Source organism: Colossoma macropomum, unplaced genomic scaffold, assembly GCF_904425465.1.
Source record: "Colossoma macropomum unplaced genomic scaffold, Colossoma_macropomum, whole genome shotgun sequence".
Classification (NCBI taxonomy): domain Eukaryota; kingdom Metazoa; phylum Chordata; class Actinopteri; order Characiformes; family Serrasalmidae; genus Colossoma; species Colossoma macropomum.
Genome location: NW_023494802.1, coordinates 12041698 through 12060562, shown reverse-complemented (window position 1 = coordinate 12060562; position 18865 = coordinate 12041698). Strand labels below are relative to the sequence as shown.

The window sequence follows — 18865 nt, the reverse complement described above, 5'->3', positions numbered from 1 at the left end:
AAAGTCCCATTCTAATGAATGTGTTAGAAGGAGCACAGGGATTTGCTGGAAACATCTTTAAACTAGGTAGACAGCCTGCATATGCTAACGTGGGTTTTTGCAGGAGAGATCAGTGAGAGGAAAAACGAAGAGGTGGCACTTTGATTGTGCTGTCAAGATGGGAAATCGGAGACAGACTGCTTTCCTGCAGAACACATTGCATATGAAAACATTCTATTCTATAATTTACATTTTTAGATAAGCCATGTATTAGTTTTTAACCTGAAATATTTTTCATTCTGCTACTGCTCAAGGGTGTCAGGGTCATATTTATACAGTGAGTTTTAGAAATATTGTATCTCAGTAGCTAGCTTATAAGCACCAAATAAATACTAAGTCTGTAGTTATTGCCAACTCTAAAACTGATGGCCTGCCGTGTGCTATTAATGTGTATCATTATGCATTCCAGGCCAGGCTCTAACTTGGGCATCATGCTTGCAGAGACATTGCTTCATGTGCGTTGGCTTCTTAGATGTATGCTCAACTCTGCATTCGTGTCTCGAAGCGTCCTGTCAATCTGTGTGATAGCTCAACTCTGGCAGCAGGAGTCTGAGATAAAGACATAAAATTGGTTCTAAAAGAGCTCCACTGTGCTGAATAATGGGTTGCGTCTGTGAATGTGCCCGAGTGTAGCGTTGCTGGAGTCTCTGATAAGGAGTCAAGAAGATAACAGGCGCTCTGATGGCTCGATCTCCCTCTCATCTGGATAGCCTGCGAGATACTACGGTACCCAGCTTGCTAAAGGGCACAGCTGAGCTTAATAGGAGGAGTTGATGATCCAGTAAGATACAGAGGAAATAAAAAGATATAACACATGCCACACAGTATATTTGGAAGTCCTTCATTGCAGCTGTTGCGAGGTGGTAGGAGTTAAATTACACTGGCGAAATTCCATTGAACATAATGAGAAATGCGGAGCACCTCTCAGCTTTTGCCAAAAGACCAATATCTAGATTGTGATACTAATTTCAAATTACATTTATAACATATACATGTGAAAAGTCATACTGTTAGTTAGGGGTGGGAATCTTTTGGCACCTCACGATTCGATTCGATTACGATTCAGAGGGCTGCGATGCGATTATAAAACGATTATCGATGCATCTCGATGCATCTTTTTTCTCTATACAGGATCTCTATCTTCCTACTGTCTGAGGACTTGGTAGTTTTAAAGCAATGTATTTGTAATGATCCATAATGTAAATGCACATTTTCTTTAGTGATCTTATAACTTCGGTTTTGGTCTCGTTGTAGAGAGTTGCGTTTTCGAGACTGGACGCTGAATCTCGGCTCCAAAGTGTGCAGCATAGCGCGAAAGCCCTGGTTCTCAACGACTGAGAACAGACAGCAGACAGCAGGTCACACAGCACCGAGGTCTGGCCTCGCTAGCAGCGAACGAAAAAAACAGAGATTAAGACGAACATTTGCATTTGGAGGACTTATTCGCATTTATAAGCAGCGCGGTTGGTTAAATCTGCAACGAGAGTTAAAAAAAGCTGCGAAAATGAACTCGCTTCTCTTTCGAATTTTCCCGTTCTACCTTAAATGGTGCAGCAGTTACATTCGGCGCCTAAGGCAGAATTTAAGGTGAAACAGGAAAATTAGAACGAGAAGCTGGTGAATGAGAAGCGACCTCAGCTTCGTAAAACAGCCGGATGCTGAGACATTTTACAAGAAACTCTTCTAGTTTTGAAGAAAGGTTTTCTGGCGGAGATGGGAGGAAAGCGGCTATAGCTGAAGCTTAAAGTAGAGCAAAGTAAATCTGCGCTCTCGTTTATATTTTTAGCCCATACTACGACATTAACACATACTGGACATTAAATGTTGCGGCTCCCAAGGTGGTTTGACTTTGTTGAAAGGACAAAACGGCTCTTATTAACATTTGTATTGTGACTCCTGATCTAACCTGGCTTTAATGCAGAGGGTCCTGGTCGGATTTCTCACTCATCCACTTGTGTTTTTGTTATGTGCCGCCACAGACTGTCCGGGCGCTGCACTTACCCACTTCCAAATTCCGCCTTTTGCGTAAATTAAATATTTAGAAAATCGATTTTTGACATTTGTGAATCGATTCAGAATCGTTCACGTCCGCATCGCGATGCATCTAAGAATCGTGTTTTTCCCGCACCCCTACTGTTAGTATAGAGTGAGTGGAGTGTTTATGTTGTGTGATCAGGCTAATGTTGCCTGGGATCAAATTCGCTGCCATTACCAGCTAGAATGCCTTCTTTTGAATGTCTACAACAGCATCCAACAGCATTTAAAAACGGAAAACATAAATTTATTAGGTTGCATGTGCTTCTTGCAAAAATTCTAAAGCTTATGCAACTTCGGTACAGTTGCTATGAAAGGAGAGGCTCTGTGCTGTATCATGTCCTGTTTCTGCTTAAGGTTCTGAAAACAATTTATTTTTACAAGTAAAACCTTGTTAATAATATATATATATTATTATTTATATATAATATATATATTTTTTATATTTTTTTTTCACACATATATATGTGTGTGTGTGTGTGTGTGTGTGTTTGTGTGTGTGTGTGTGTGTGTGTGTGTGTGAAAATGTATATGTACATATATACATATCTATATTATTAACAAGGTTTTACTTGTTACTTATGAAAGTATAGGCTCCAGCACCCCCACGACCCAGAAGGATAAGCGGTTTAGATGATGTGTGTGTATATATATATGAAAGTTATTATTAAGTTATTATTGTCACTTATGCTATTGTCACTGGTATGCTATTCAAATATAATTAAATAATCACATACTTATGTGCATAATAAGTTACACAACTCATTAATTACATTTACATTTATTTTGTATTGTGGTTCAAGTTCACGCTTTTAAAATTTTTTGCATTTGTTTTGATTCCAAGAAATGAAAAAAACATAATATAAAGGATGTTTTATTTTGCGTAAAGAAAAGCTTTCACAGGTGGGAACTGACTAAGGTTAACCTATTAAACTGGCCTGAGTGTGAGTCCACCCTTCAGTTCCTCACTTTCGTTAGTGTATAAATAATTAAATATTAATTTCAAAGTAGTTATTAAATAGTTGTCTGTAGTTATGTCTTAAAATTAAAAAATGAATAGTAGGCCTACAGCAGGGATGTCCATTTGTATCCGCAGAGAGGTGGAGTGGCTGCAGGTTTTCAGGCCACAGAAGCAGGAGCACACCTGATTCCACTCGTTTAATCAGCCGGTACCAGTCTTCGACTACCAATCATGTGTGCTTCTGCTTTGTTGAAATGGAAACGTGCAGCCATACTGGTCCTTTGCAGGTAAGATTTGACACCCCTGGCCTACAGGTTTATAATGTTAGTGAATTGAGAGCTTGCTTTATGTTTTCTATAGACTGAATTCAGTATGTACACAAGATAGGGCAAAGAGCTTACTCCTCCCTCACCTGTTCAGTGGCAGTTCCAGCCTGTACTCATACTGACCACAGGAGGTCAGTCAGAATGAATTTGTAAAATCCAGCTGTGACATTTTCTGCAGACTTTATGAAAGATTGAATGCTTGTGTCTCACTGATCATCCAGGCATGAAAGCAGTACCGACTGTACACTTTACCCGTATGACACATCTTGCTGACTTATGCCATTAAATGTGTAATTATCTTAATTATACGGTCCGACCTTTCATTACTGTCATTGGGTAGTTTTTGCTAGATATTTGTCTCTCTCTCGCTCGCTCTCTCTCCCCTGTGGTGGATAGGAACAGAGATTCAGGCAGTATTAATGTCAACTTCATGCTGTCAGGGAAGGTAACGCACAGTAAAGAAGATGCATGGCATAACACAGCAATCTCTCTCTCTCTATTTCTCTCTCTCTCGCTCTCTGTTTTTTTCCTCCCTCTTCCCCCCTCTCTTTTCTTGAGTGCAGTCTCATTAGTGGAAGTGTTAGAGTTCTCCCAGGACAGACTGGCAGGCCTGCTGTGTGGCGTGATCTAAGAGAGCTTTAAAGATGGAGAGATGCATGCAAGTTCTGGGGAAGCACATGCATAAAGATGGTCAGCTGTCTGTATTTTCATGTTTTTCAAGAAAACTGTTTATTCCACTCAAAAAAGGCAGATTTAAACACCAGGGTCAATGTCAATGCAGAGTTTTTTTTATCACCATCAGGTCAGCTTTGTGCTTTGCTTGGACACATTCCAGCATTTGATGGTTTTATTCATATTCTGCATAATCTGAATATTATGTGCTATATTGCTCAAATCATGATTACATTAATAGTCCCTGCAGTTTCACTCTTTCCCAGAGGGGGCCAGTATTGCCCGGAGTGATTATTGCATTAGTGATCTAACTGCAACTACAGTATATTGATTTGGGAGAATTAGTCCATCAGAATTGAAAATTGTTTTTTAAACCCATTAAACCCTAATGGTCTGTTTGTGGGACATTAAATTCCTCAAGCTCTTTACTACAAAACTTACATATTAGTTTCATAGTAGTTACAGGATGATTCATTTGTTAGTGAATAATAAGCCTTGGATTCAAGGGGTCAGGTGCTTGATTGTAATTGAATGAAAAGAAAATGGGAATAGCTTAATTGCCTCTTACTCACATCACAGTGTTTGTAGAGTTTGACCTATGCTTTCTTCACAGTATGGTATTGATTGTGTGGGAAGGAGGCTGGTCACTCAGAGCTGCGCTGTGGTCACAGGAGGGCATCCATCAGAGCAGGGCCTGAACCCTAAGCATGCCGGCAGTGGGGATATCACAGAGCTGAGGCTCCATTAGAACTGCAATAGATCTTTTCAGTCTGGCGCTGCAATCGATGGCTGTGAGAGACGTGGGCCCAGCGCGCATGACCATAAACCACTTGGCAAGTCAGTGCATTGATTCAGCTTAGACAAAAATTATTCATTACAGTAATATTGAAGGTTTGCTCAAACGTTAGAGACCCTGTTACTAGTAGGAAACCTAATTTGATGTGCTTGCCTTTCTATACTGTACTGTAATGAATATCGAACACAGAAATCCTTGGTGACATACTGCATGTCATTTAGACCATGAGTGTGGAGAAAAATGCTCAGTGAATTACAGGATCATAATGTATTAATGTAATGTAATTTGTGTATGAAATGTAGATGAAACGTTATGGTTCATAACTAATTTGACCATGTCAGTTTGTGCTTGTATATGATGAATGAAAACCTTTGTGCTGCGAACTATAAATTGATTCAAACTGAAGTGCTTTAAATTGGACTTGCCAGCTTGTTTTATGCCTAAGACATACTGATATTGAAACAGAGAGATAAAGAAACTTATTGAATTGCATTGTAATTGACTGATCCATGTACTGCCCACAAATGCGGTCCTTCATTTCAACTGTTGAACGGTGGCAAAATTCAGTGCACTTTCTTTAGAGCTACATAGTATCAAGTTTCCAGTTTAAAGTGCTATGCAATCAAGCTGGAGTATGTTGCTGTAGCTGTTCAGAACTTGGCAGGCTGAAAACAGCAATAACGAATTTGCCACCATCCTAACATTAGCTTGCTTACGCACTGAAAACTATGGCCAATCTGTCCTAACAGTGTGATCTTTTCCACACATAAATAAATTGATAATGAAGCATTTGAGATTAACAAAACACTCAATTTTGGGATTTTTACAAAAACTGAATTGGTGGTACAATGTCTTATTATTTTGAATGGGGTTTTTGCAAAGCTTGTTCAACTCTGCTGCAACAGATGCTAAGACAAAATGTTTTTGTGGGTGGAACACGGATAGATAAAATATATGTAAATCAGATAGAAAAAAAATTCTATGAACTTTGTGTGAACAGCCTTATGATTCTTCCCTTTGCGGTACTGTTCAGCCCCTTTAACTGGACCCCTATGAAAGGCCTCAGTGTTTATGGACCACAGGCACTCTCTCGCCTGCAGTGCTGTAGCCTATAAGGCAACTTTAAACACCTCCCATTCACACTGTATACTCTACATTAACACTAAATCCTAGTTGAACACCATAAAACTAAAGCTTCCCTTCAAAAAACTAGAGACAGTCCAGCATGAGTCACCATATGATCTGGCCCAGCTCTCTGCTCATTGATGCGATGGATGCAGATGCTCTGCTTTAGGATGGCTGCTGTTTTCTACAGCAGAGTGATGAAAATGGAACACTCAGTGCAGATAAGAACCAGCTTATTTCCTTCATATTTTCAGCACAATTACCCTTTGAACATTACCTCGCTCTGCTTATTTGAACCCCCTCTCCCTTTCTAAATATAGTCCAACTGACCCCAGCTCTCTTCAATCAAGCCTCTTTCATATGCTGCGCTTGGTCATAGGCAAGGTGTTCATGATGGTACGGTGTAAATATTTTTATGTAATTAACCCTTCTCTCCGAAGGGCAGGGGAGAGCCAAGCAGAGCCTTTATGTGCACTTGGATCGAAAGCACATAAACAGCTGCTTCACTGCCTGCATTCACACTTTTGCCCAGCGAAAGGCTTTGATAAACAGCTAAACATTTTGGTGGGTGTTTATTACAGCATCAGGGCTTTAGTTGTGAGTATAAACGATGGGTTTTAAATGTGACACTGCGCCAGCTGCGCCCTGTTAGTCTTCGTGTCTGGCCTTTGAAAACACAGTTTGCTCAAAAGGCCTTGTTGGACAGCAGTGTTTACTGGAGTGTAGATAGGACCTGCTCCATATGTTTGTTTAAGATTTAGCTAGATATATAGCACCCAATTTGTCTCTCAAACAAAAATCATTCTCTTACAGGCTTTTTTGTTTTTGTCAAGCTTTGAACTGATGAATAGTGGTGGAGTGAGACTAAACAAAGCTTCTTAAACAGAGCCTCTCGTTTCATCAGCGCCTGCTCCTCACAGTTTCAAGCCTGCTGGTAATTTATTGCTTAAGAGCAAATTTTCTTGTGACTGAAAGAAGCCACCTAAGTCAATGAGCATTGACTCTCAGCAACACCAGCAAATTGCCAGTCGCCTACATCACGCTTTCTTTTCTTGGTGTGAACATCCAGTTTTAACGGAGAGGTAAGCCAGCCACTTAGAATCAGAGATAATGCACTTTCATTTGTGCTAGCTGTCGTTATCTGCGTGTTACCTCCAGGGCGCTTCACAATCAAAGGATGCACATCTGTACAATGCTGAACATTCGCTCTCCCAAAAATCTTGAGCTCAGATGATTGTGCCCATGAGTCAGCTGTTTTGCAGATCCTGTGTGCATGTAGCCTCAGCCTTTGTTTGGGTGGAGGTAGCATGGTGTCAATAGTGTGAGTGAAGTGGGTTGGGCCGGAGAAGGCAGAAAGGAAAGCCTATCACCAAAAGATCTGACCGCTAGTGTTCTTGTGGAAGTCTGTCTGCCTGTTATCTCCCCTTGATAAAAGAACAAAAGGCCAGACAGTGAGAGGCAGGAAGGAAGGCCTATGTCTTAGAGTTTTTCTGGTGAGTATGAGTGAGTAATATGAAGATGTGTTATTATTATCAATATGCTTTTCTCAGTGTATCATGACCATTAGTACTTCTAGAACACTGAACAACTGCATGAAATAGACAAATGTAGACCAATTTTAAAGAGCCTGTAAACAGTAACAACCAGTGTTAACTGGTCAAACTGGATAGTAGCTGTAGCTAATTGGATGTCAGCCCGTTATGCTGATATTCTGTTAATCTATTTTTAACCTTTTTGATTGCAAACCTCAAAAACTAAATGTCATGCTACATATTGTGTATCATGTACACTGCTTTGAAAAAAGAGATTATATTATTATTATGTTATTCATTATTCATTGTCAGAGAAAAAAGCAGAAGACATTTAACAGAAAATTATGCAGAAGCCTTAACAACTAAATATAAAGTCAAAATTTTATTTTCAGTATTAAGTGTGTCTACCCCTTGCCTTTATTACAGCTTCCTTTTTTTAGGAAAACTTGCTTTCAGTTTTTCAAGGAACTCGTCAGGGGTATTTTTCCACACCTCCAAACTTCAAAACTACAAACGGTCCAAGTAATTCCAGTCACTTTGAATGTTGTTGATGTCTGGATTTTGGGGTGGCCAGTCCATTGTTCTGAGAACACCTGCAGCTTTTTTGATTCATTTTCTTAATTTCCTTATTTTTTTGTCTGTTTCATTTTCTCAAGGGCTTCTTGACATCGACACATCCTTTCAGACTGAAAGTATTGTCTTCTCACAATCGAAGGATGGACAGAATCACCTGTGGATTTTTTTCAGATCTGAAGATCTCACGTCTCTCAAAGTTGAATGTGCTGTTAATCTGATGGTAACAGTTTTGGTGACGTAACATGTCTTGCACGGTTGTTATGAGTCCATATAGTCGTTTTTTTGAACAACGGTTTTAGAAACTCCCTTTTTCCCCACTTAGTTTCATTTGACTTTCCTCCACTCTTTGCTAGTGGATTAATTTATAATTAAACTTCTCAGATATATCTCATCTAAAATGAATTACTTAATGATTATCTTGACTGTAAATAATTTTTTTAAAATGTACAGAACTCTATATTTATACTATATAATGCAAATAAAATTGCAAATATTTCTGCCATCCATCCTTGTGAGGGTGTTGGGTTGGCATTGTGAGAGAATCACATTTAGACAGAGAGATAAAGAGTGATAGAGAAAAAAAATCAGACTTTGTCACAACATTGAAAACCTGAAGGTTGTGCCAAACTCCTTGTTGTCAGTAATCCACTCTGTGCTGCTACTCAGACGTTACAGCTGGGCACTAACACCACATATCCCGTAGGTGCGCTACACTTAATATGGTTTTTCCTTTCTTTCTGTAGCTAAAATAAGACCCCCATTACAACTTAGTGCACAGAATCGCTTCCCCTTTCCTGTGTCCCTGGCTGATTTATCGTAAGTGCTCAGCAGTGAAGGAGAGTAACCACCTCTAGTGGTCTCGCAACTGTCGCCAGTGATTTGTGAAGTTTGGTTCACGGAGTAGTAAGTGTTCGAAATGAAGCAGTACTTTCTCACTATAATTGTCTCTCCCTTTGGTTTGGCCAGCTGTTTTTTAGCACAGACTACATTTAAAGTGATCTGCGAGTAAAGCTTTTTCACTCTTCCTTTCAGTTTAGCTTTGCTTTTGTGCCTCTATCTCCTCTGTCTTCACCTGATCCGGGTCAGGTTCTCCAAGGCTCCCCTGAATTTTTAGGGTGTTCCACAGGCAGTTCTCTTGCCTCTTGGCGTTGCTCATGATCACAATAGCCACCTGCATTATGGATTTCTCATTCAGTCAATTTCATAAAGATTTCAAAGGACACTGGGTGCTGTTTCTTTTTGGCTTGTTTACAGAGTATCTGAAAGAGAGGAAGCGTGTTAAGTGGGCACCTATTGGTTACCGGGGCGACTGGAAGTGGTCAGCCCACCCCATTATTTGCCAGTGGAGAGAGGAAGAGAGAGAGGGGAAAAAAGGAGAGAGAAAGAGACAGAGCCAGAGAAACGTAGAGAGACAGAGAAAAATAGAGAGGGAGAAAGAGAGAGAGAGAGAGAAGCAGAGAGGGAGGGAGAGAGTCAGGGGAGTGGAAGAGAAAGGACACACACATACACTCTCTCAGAGGCTTGGCCACTCTCTGTCAGCCCAGTGAGACGTAGGAAGTGCCTCTCTCTCTCAGTTCTTCTCTCTATCTCTCTGTCTGTCTAATGCTGAGTTCTACCCGTTCCACAAGATGCCACAGAGAAAAAGGAGTTTCACTTTTGGAGCATATGGAGGGTAAGAGAAAATAGCATTTGCCAATTTTGTTTTTCGCATTCACACTTTGTATGCTATGAAGTATGGTTACGGCTGTCACTGTACAGTAGTTATGGGCTTACTGAGAGGAATACCATGTTGACAGAGATGACTGTTGCCTGTGAGAGCGTGACACTAATACCAGTCTTATGACGTCATCAGCGTCAAACAAGTATGACAGGATACTGAACCCTTTTAGCATGTGCTGTTTAACACTGGCTGTGTTGATCAGTCCATTATGTAAGAAAGAACCTTATTAAAACCCATCAACGCTGAGAGGATAATTGAGTTTGGATTAAATTAGCCTATGCAGCTCTCTGCAGCAGATGTTCTTGTCCAGACAGAAAGCCCATGTCTGCTGATTGGTCGGGAAGCATAACACAATCAGAAGCTGCTTACTTTATCAATCAATCCATCTGGATTTGATTACGTCCACCTTGGGTTACTCATTACCCCTCCAGAAGGAGGTGCAGTAAATCGTGAATGTGATAAAGTGTACAGGTGGATAGAATATTGGCTTGACACATCTGCCGACAGCAATGTTGCCTCAGGCTCCAGAAGACCCTGAGGGGGGAAATTCTTCTGTCTGTTTGTCTGTGGAGGAGTACCCTCTTGAGTCAACAGGTGCAAGGCTACCAGCTCTGAATGCAGTCTTTTCAAGGACATGTGTTGGCTGTTCCTGTCACTGTGGGAGCTTAGTCAGCCCTTCAGCTGATCACAGAAGTACTGAGTAAAGTTTAGGAGCTGGCCAAAGAAATACTGTAGAGATTAAATCTGTGAAAGGGCAAAGTTGTTGTTTAGACATTTGGTTCACTGACTAGGCATTTGCATGTGAGGGGAAAATCACTGCATCGATTCTGTTGTTGATTTTTCGCAGTTAAGTGTTTCTGGCGGATCTTTGACATTTTCTCTGTGCTTGTGATTACGAGTCCTAATGGGTGACATCTAAATGTCATCTCTGAAAATCGGTTGCTGTTGTAGGTGAAGAGGAAATACAATTGGTGGCGGGCAGTTGGTGCTGATATGACCTTATGTGGTACACAACATCTTGACTTCTAAAGAGTTGCTACACTTCACTTGATGAAATGTTGGTGAGTCAGGTTTTGTCCATGGAGGATCCGTGAGATGTATTAGAGCAGACAGTTTGGTGTTAAGGCACTTCAGCAGCAGAAGTGAAGCTGTTCCTGTGTAGTGGCAGAGCTTAGCATAGCTGGTCAGCTTTCATTTCTGTCTGGATCTGTGCACGCAGCAATGGAAATGTGTTTAAGACTTTGTTTTGTTGTTTTGTTGCAATCCTGAGGGCAAAATTTGATTTTCGATATTTTATGTGCTAACAACGTCTTAACTCTGCAAAGCTTTACATACTACACAGATTGAATTTGCTCAGTTAAATAAAAGTTCTCAAATTGAACTTTTTATAGAAAAAAAAGCCCTCTAACAAAATATTTGTAAGCGACTTCAGAAAAAAAAGTCATTTGAGTATGGGTGTGTACACCCCTCCCCCCCCCTCTCCCTCCCACTTTACTCTGATAGGATGCACTCAGATTTCTAGTTTTAACCATTGACAGCAGTTCAGATTTTGTGATACTTTATCGACATTGATACAGCCTTAGTACATCGGGGTCAGTTCACCTGACTTCATACTGAAAGAGCCTCTCATATTCTAAATTAAGCTTAGTGCTGCTTTGTAAGCCAGCCCTCTGTGCAAATTGTACCAGGTCTCATGAACTGATGAATCATGAAATATACAGTGCACTTAGGCTCTGTCCCAGATCTTGAAACTCTCTCTCTCTTGCTGCTTTGTAGTAGGGCAGCACAGAGTATCTTTTGTTAAGCATTATCACAATATTAGCTTTTGCAATACTGATATCACAGAAGGCTGAAGAACACAAATTAGCCATCAATCTAATGTTTTTACTGTGCACTGACCAATCACAATTCCAAGTCTCTGTTTCTTGATGAATCGAGGTTATCATGTAAACCAGCAAAGCTAAATTATCTTTGTCAAAATGCCATCATTTAAAGACATAACTATTACTGATTCACAAATGTGTTTGTAATATATTGCAAGGCACCACACAATCACAATATGCAGCGATATATTTGCAGTAGTAGTATTTTGTTCATATTGTGTGGCCTTGCTTTGTAGCATGGCATCGAGGCTGGGTTTGGAGGGCCTGGACACTACGTGACTGGTTGCCCCATACCGAGTCTTTGTCTGCTGTCACTGCCACACTGCGCACCGTAAAAAGCTTGGCTCTATGTGGACCTTATTCAGGAACAGCCATGTGGAAAAAGACCCATGTTGTTGTGAATTGAGAGCAGCCAGCCACTTACTCATAGACATCAGCAGATTCTTTATTTATTTGCACATTTCAGATGTGTCTGTTTAGGCACATTTTTTAGGAGATACATAAGTACTAAATAACAAAGAATGGTGGGCCAATTAGGTCATGCTTATGGAGATGCAGGTCACTCTAATAGGAAATTCTCATTGGTTGTTTGTTGAATATCTTTGCTCCTCTGGATTGTTTACATGAAGCACCTTACACAGGAGCATGACTGTGCATAATAAGAACAATCCGGATTTTTGGACATGTTTATTTTACTTTATTTGTAACAAACAAAGTTTAACCTAAAATGAAGCAGTGCATCTGTAGACTCCGCATCTGTAGAATTTAATCTTCTTCCTGATGTTGAATATCTTTTTGTGCAGCTAAATGTACATTCTGAAAATTTGAGGACTGCACTTAATGGACTTAAAATGGACAGTCCTAAAACAAACTACACAGTCTTGTTTCCAATGTTTTCTAAAGACAAGAACTGAGATGCCATAATGTAGCGGATGACAGATCATTGAGATGGCGCCAAATCCAAACCCAGCATCGGAGCAAAACTAGCAGAAAATGCTGGATCAGATGATCAGAAGAAAAAAATGAATGAATCCGGTCAGATTTGTTAATAAATTTAGAACAAAATATCACAGACTTGCTTGTGCACTTTAAAACTGGTTTGTCAGTTAAACTTGAAAATACGAAACAAGCAATTTAACTGACAAAACAAAAATTTTTGTTTAGATGAACAAAATCAGTATCTTAGATCAATTTAGACATTAAAACACTTTAAACCAACTTCTGCTCTTTTACAGTGTAGCACAGAGAAACAGCATGTGGAGATTCTATGTTGTAGCACAGATTAAAACCCATGTGTCATAACAAGGCCCGTGGGCCAGATGAGGCCCGCGACACAATCCTATCCGGCCCGCAAAAGTATTTTAATTTTCTGTTGATGCTAGCTTGCTGCACAGTGCACTGCACTACAGTCCCCAAAATGTACTGCAACATAATGTGCGCTCCGACTTTCCTACCTCAACAGCAATCTATGGGACAGTGGTTACACCTCAGTTCTACACAATTCTACACAGTTCCACACCAGTCCTATCACCAAACACACTAACTGCAGTTCAGCCAATATAAACACTGAACGTTAGCTCAGCAGCTCAGAAATTGAGCCCAAGTACTAATGAGCTTGCAGCAAAGAATCGAAACCAGGTGTCTAATTTAAGCAAGTAGGTAGCTTTAGAAGACAGAACACCTGGCGAAATTTTAATTTTGAATATTTCAAGTATTCATGTAAAATTTCAAGGTCTACTACCAGTGCCTATATTTTACTGCTGAACGTATTTTGAATAAACAATGGTCAGTTCGGTTATAGCAAAATGCTAATTAAAAATGAAACTAAATAAAATAGGTGTTCTCTGGCCCACGAATTTGTTGAGATTTTTTAATATGGCCCTTTTAGAGGCTGAGTTTGACCCCCCTGGATTAAAATATTGTAGCATGGGGATAAAAAGTCCATAATAATACTTCAATAATGCTTCTTTTCTCATAGACAATTGTAAATGAACAATGTCATTTGAGCAAGGGTATCCCAACTTTCACACATGACAGTGGTTTGGTACAGTGTTTGGTGTGTATCATTGAAAGAGAAAAAGCTCGTTGCAGCAGGATCTCATGAATACATGTAAGTATGTTTGCAGTCTCAGCCTACTCAGACTGCACCTGCCATATCTGGGTGGAGATATGTACACGTGCATTTCTCCTGGCGTCTGTGATAATATTACTAGATATCTTTTTTTAGTTTAACTGCATTTTTAAAAAGCCCTGGTTCTGTATTTATTTATTTCTCCCTGTACAGAATTAGATTTTTGAGCAGTCTAAGCAAGGTGCTTTTAAATGGCCATCTTATGTGAGATGCTTCAATTATAAATATTTAATTTTTTAATTTCTAGTTTTTAAAGAAAAAAAAACAGCAGATCTCCACTGCAATTAACCAATACATCATTGTTGTTACTGAAAATGACAAAGTGATATTGTGTCATCTGTAACAGACCCACCACAACAAATTTGTACTTACAGACTGCTCTATATATCTTGTTGTCATGCAGGAGACACAGAGTGTTGACTATTTCTGATAACTAGCTGTAAAAAAAGCATGACTCAGGGTTATACAGGGTTCTTGTACAAACATAACTCAGTCTGACGACTGCATTTCAGCTATTTGAAAAATGAAATCAGACTCATCACTCAGCGTTATCTGGGCAGTGCCGGCAGAGACACATGGTATTCTTCTTGCCTTCTGTGTGACCTGACAGGTGCCAGAGTGTCTCAGGGTCCCTCGCATTGTTGCACAACTTGACGCTATGAGGTGTTAGAGGTCAGTGATGGGGTCAAACATTAGTTCAGGCTGTTTGGCCCATATGGTAGTGAGACATAAAGGCTGGTGTTGTCTTTACACTTCAATATTCATTCAAACTCTTGGCTGGTACCGCCTTATGTGTGCACTATTTGTGTTAATACAGTGCAGCATACTGTGCCCACTGTATTAAGGCATCAGTATGTGCATTCACTCTCCTCCTTCATATTCAGTGGCTGCATTCAGTGCATGTTGACAATGTGAACTCTCAGGTCACGCTGCATATTACAGCCCAAACATGGAATGAAAGGCTGTGTGCTTGACAGTGAGTTATATACACCACACTGCACTCTGGCTGTGCCTGCGCAAATCCTTAAACTGTTTTTATTACTGTGTTTACCTGTATCTCACACAAGGGAAATGTTATCTATATACCATTATTTATTCTCTGAAAAAACATCTTCCTTTACATGAGGAACCGCTGGCCTGTGCTGTGATCTTTATTACTTTAGATGCTAGACAAATAGCATTCATTATTAAATAAAGAAGTGGAACTCAGAGATGAGCACAATGTCTGAGTAGCTGCTTTCATTTTTTTATGTATTGCGTCAATGTGTCCTCATGTGTAGTTCTGAATTATGAAAAATTGATGGAGCGTATTTACGTAACATTCTCATTATGGCACACTCTGTACTGACGGTAAATACAGGCCATTCTCTAGGTAAATAATTCTCTCCAGACAGCAGACATGAACCCAGAAATGTGTAAACAGTTGTCTTGTGTTCTTTCTTTATTTTGAGCCACACCTTTATTTTTAGTTTATTTATGAGCACTCATTCATAGTTTTTACACCAGAAATCATGTTTTACAAAGATTAGAAAACCTGTTTGCTGGAATAGCATGTGAAGAATGTGTCACCTGTGTACGACACCATCTGATCCTATCTTGTGTAAGACACATCTGATAGGCACCTCACATTCTCAAGGTTTCAGATGGTCTATTATAACTACAGTACATTGTGAACAGAGAGAGATAGCTCTACTATATGTGCTACACATTTGGCTAAAGAGTGTTCACTGCAAGATCGTTGGTAGTTTATGCGTTTACTACATTTTTCCACAGCCCTGAGATTTTTAGACAATGTTGTGGCCACAGACGTGAGTAAATTAATGTATAAAATTCACCGACTACACTCTTAAAAGATGGTTCTTCAAGGGTTCTTTAGCAAAGACAGTGGGCCTCATTCAACAACGATTCATAAGAAGAATTTTCTTCTTAAAACTCACTTATGCAGTTTTCACAAAGATTCTGACACTCACTATTTTTTTTTTTATTTGGGATTTGTTTTTAGGTAAGAACAGCATCTATACACACTCAAGAGCACAAAGGCGCGAGCAGTTCTGCAGTTTGGGAACGCATCATGAATCTGACATAGACCTTTTCTTAGGACCTTTCTCAAGAACCAATTTAAGAAAAAACTTAATAAGGCCCAGTGATTCTATATAGAACCATAAATACTCAGAGAACCCTTTGTGTGATTAAAGTGTTCTTTGCATCATGTAAATGGTTCTTTAGACTGATGGAGAATGTGCTATAGATGATCCTATACAGAAGAAGTGTTCTTCTATTGTTACGATGTCTTGTAACAAGATAAGATCTCTTCTTGCTGCTATACGGAACATTCTCCATCAGTCTGAAGAACCATTTCACAATGCAAAGAACCATTTAAGCATTTTTACTAAAGAACTCTTGAAGAACTATCTTTTTAAAAGTGTAGGCATAAAATGCAATATCATTTGATTGGATTTCACATTTATGCAATGTTACAGCCTTTATTAAAATACTTAGCTAATCTATTTCATATACATTATACTAGAAAACAATACTACAATAGAACAATGAGAAATATGAATATTTTTAGAAGCAATGTTTTGCTCTTAAAAAGTAGGTTACACGTGACCAGTCTGAAGAGGCATACTCATTCGTGGAGTTGGGGAAACACAAAAAGTAGGAAACATGGAAAAGCACATTAAATTTACTCTCACATGTGATAGTTAGATGATGCTTATCAGTGAATTCCATCATCTTAATCAAAAAATTGGTTTCCTCTGTCAGGAAGCTAAAAAGATGGAAAGTCTGTGACCTCAGTACTTCAGAATATACCCCAAAATCAAGGCAAAAAGAAAAATATTGTTTTACCTCCATCATTTCTACTCTCCAGTCTTCCACACTTGTGTATCATTTTGATTGACTGAATCATTAAAAAGTACAATAATGTGCAGTCAAAAACAGTAGTATAAAGGTATTTTAATAATGGTTTTATCTTTGGTATTAGTCTCTTTTGTTAAGGGTGCCGGTAATTCTGGTTCCAGCTAATTTCACCTGTGTACTGTATGCGTGACATGTACCATAATCTCTTCATCTTCAAATCCCAAATGGACAAAATCCAGATCCCTCTTTGATATATTCCCCTGAGTGGTGATGAAGCTCACTATTTAATTAATTTAATTAATGTCAGTGCAGAAGCCCAAGTAGGGCACTCCTTTCCTAATGAATCCATTATGTAGACAGAGAGAGCTCAAGTCTGCTGGCCTGCAGAAACCAGGTTAAGGGTTCTCTAAAGGCTATACATCACTGCATCTTGCCTCTCCCAGACCAAGGCCAGCTCTGAGCACTAATGGCCATTTAATCTGTAGTCTCCACTAATGACAGAGATTTGGAGCAGAGTAAGTTGTAGGTCATGGTAGACTTTACCATTTATATAACTAAAGCTTAAGGGAAAGAACTGATTTAAAAAGCAACATTTGGAAACAAAACAAAGTTGCAAGGAAAAGTGCTTGTTTATATGGAAGTTTTTGGAATGAAGGCAGAGGTCTTACCCAGTTTCCTCTCTCTGAAAGAGCCATTCTTAACACTACCATGTAAAAATCCATAACATGCTTGTAAGAGGGCATCTCTAAATTATTGATCGAATGACTTTCATATGCGCAGAGGCCACAGTGCTCAGAGATAAATGATCTGGGGTAGGCATATGCCAGTACAAATAATAATTACCTAGCCTTTTATCACTTTTATGATATGTTTATGATATTATGACAATATTCCTTAAAAAAGACAATTTTAAAAATCTGTTTTTTAATGTCATAAAGATACAATTTGAATGTAATTTTTAACAGCGAACAAATTAAGAGAACAAATTAAGTTACTGGGACATGCTCCAATATAATATACAGCATGGAACATATGACCAGTACTTATACTGTACCAACATAAAAATGGCATGTACTGCACTGTGTCATATAATCATATGTATTCTGTACCAGTCATTGTATAACAGTGTTTAATGTGGATACCTTTACTTTATTAGTAGCTTCAGTTTATCAAAAAAATACTTGTGATGATAATGGTAATTTCTGCTGGCGGAAATATGAGATTTTCTATTATATTAGCATCAAGCAAACACCAGTGGAGTTTTTTCCCAAATTGTGTTCAATACTACACATAGACTTTGAGCAAACAAAGCGTGTTACAGACATTTAGGTTGATTTGTATATTTCAACCTAACTTTGAATATTACTGGATTCGCCTGTTAGCCCATTAGCAGTCTGCCAAACTGCTTGTTGAACAAAACTGTTTTCATAAGTAAGGTTAAGTTTGGGATGCTATATGCTTTCTACTTTTACACAGTTTATGATTGTAAATATACATATATTTGTAAGACTGCACATTTATTTCATGCTGGGCGAGATGTTAGTTTTCACCATTTGAGGGAGAAAAAGCTCTTTGACTGCAATTGCCATGATGGTGTGTCATAATCATTTTATCATGCATGTTTGATATTGCAGTGTACCAAATGACCAAATACTGGCAGATGTCTAGTCTGGGTATGTTTTTAATGGTGCAACTGCTTCTTGCTTCTTCACCAGAGAGACTGTAATTATTGATGCAGGTGTTGAAACAACATTGCAGTGCTCAAGCCATCTTCAGTATTTCAGAAGCATGATGCCGTTTGTAATGCCTTTCAAACAACTTGTCACTTTGAACATCAAATATTGCTTTCTCTGAGCCCATTTACACAAAGCCACTTGAGTGTCTTGGGCTGATGGGATAGCTAGCCGATTCTGAAAAAGCCAACTGTAAATGCAATCAACGTGCATTGAGGACAAATTGCGATCTCATCACTCAGACCACTTCAGGAGATGGTTTGAGATGCACTGGAGATGTAACTGAGCCAAGTGTAAATGTATCTTTTTCTTTAACCCACATACGTAATCTTTACTCCTCCCCAATGGAACTACAGTGCATGAAAGCTGCATAGAACAGCTCTCGATGCTTTTTACATCTTAGCATTGCACAAAAAAATGAAGCCTGTTCCTCCCTTTAGGTTTTAAAAAACATGCATAACGGCATAAAACAGAA

At 39.1% G+C, this 18865-nt stretch overlaps 1 protein-coding gene across 14 annotated transcripts in view; it reads left to right on the top strand.

The window, feature by feature from the left end:
- The window catches only part of LOC118822091 (RAP1 GTPase activating protein), a 129013-nt gene that overhangs the window by 14420 nt on the left and 95728 nt on the right, over positions 1–18865 (top strand). For 8 of the 14 annotated variants that reach the window (XR_005008404.1, XR_005008402.1, XR_005008401.1 and 5 more), the window contains exon 1: positions 9513–9733. The exons of 2 other annotated variants lie outside the window; for them this stretch is intronic. Coding sequence is in view for 1 of the 12 variants with exons in the window: in XM_036590928.1 (XP_036446821.1) it covers positions 9690–9733 (44 nt within the window). In the remaining 11 variants the exon portion in view is untranslated. Of the gene's footprint in view, positions 1–9511; positions 9734–18865 lie in introns of those variants that run through there. 4 more of the 14 variants (XR_005008408.1, XM_036590928.1, XR_005008409.1 and 1 more) reach the window with 2 other exon arrangements.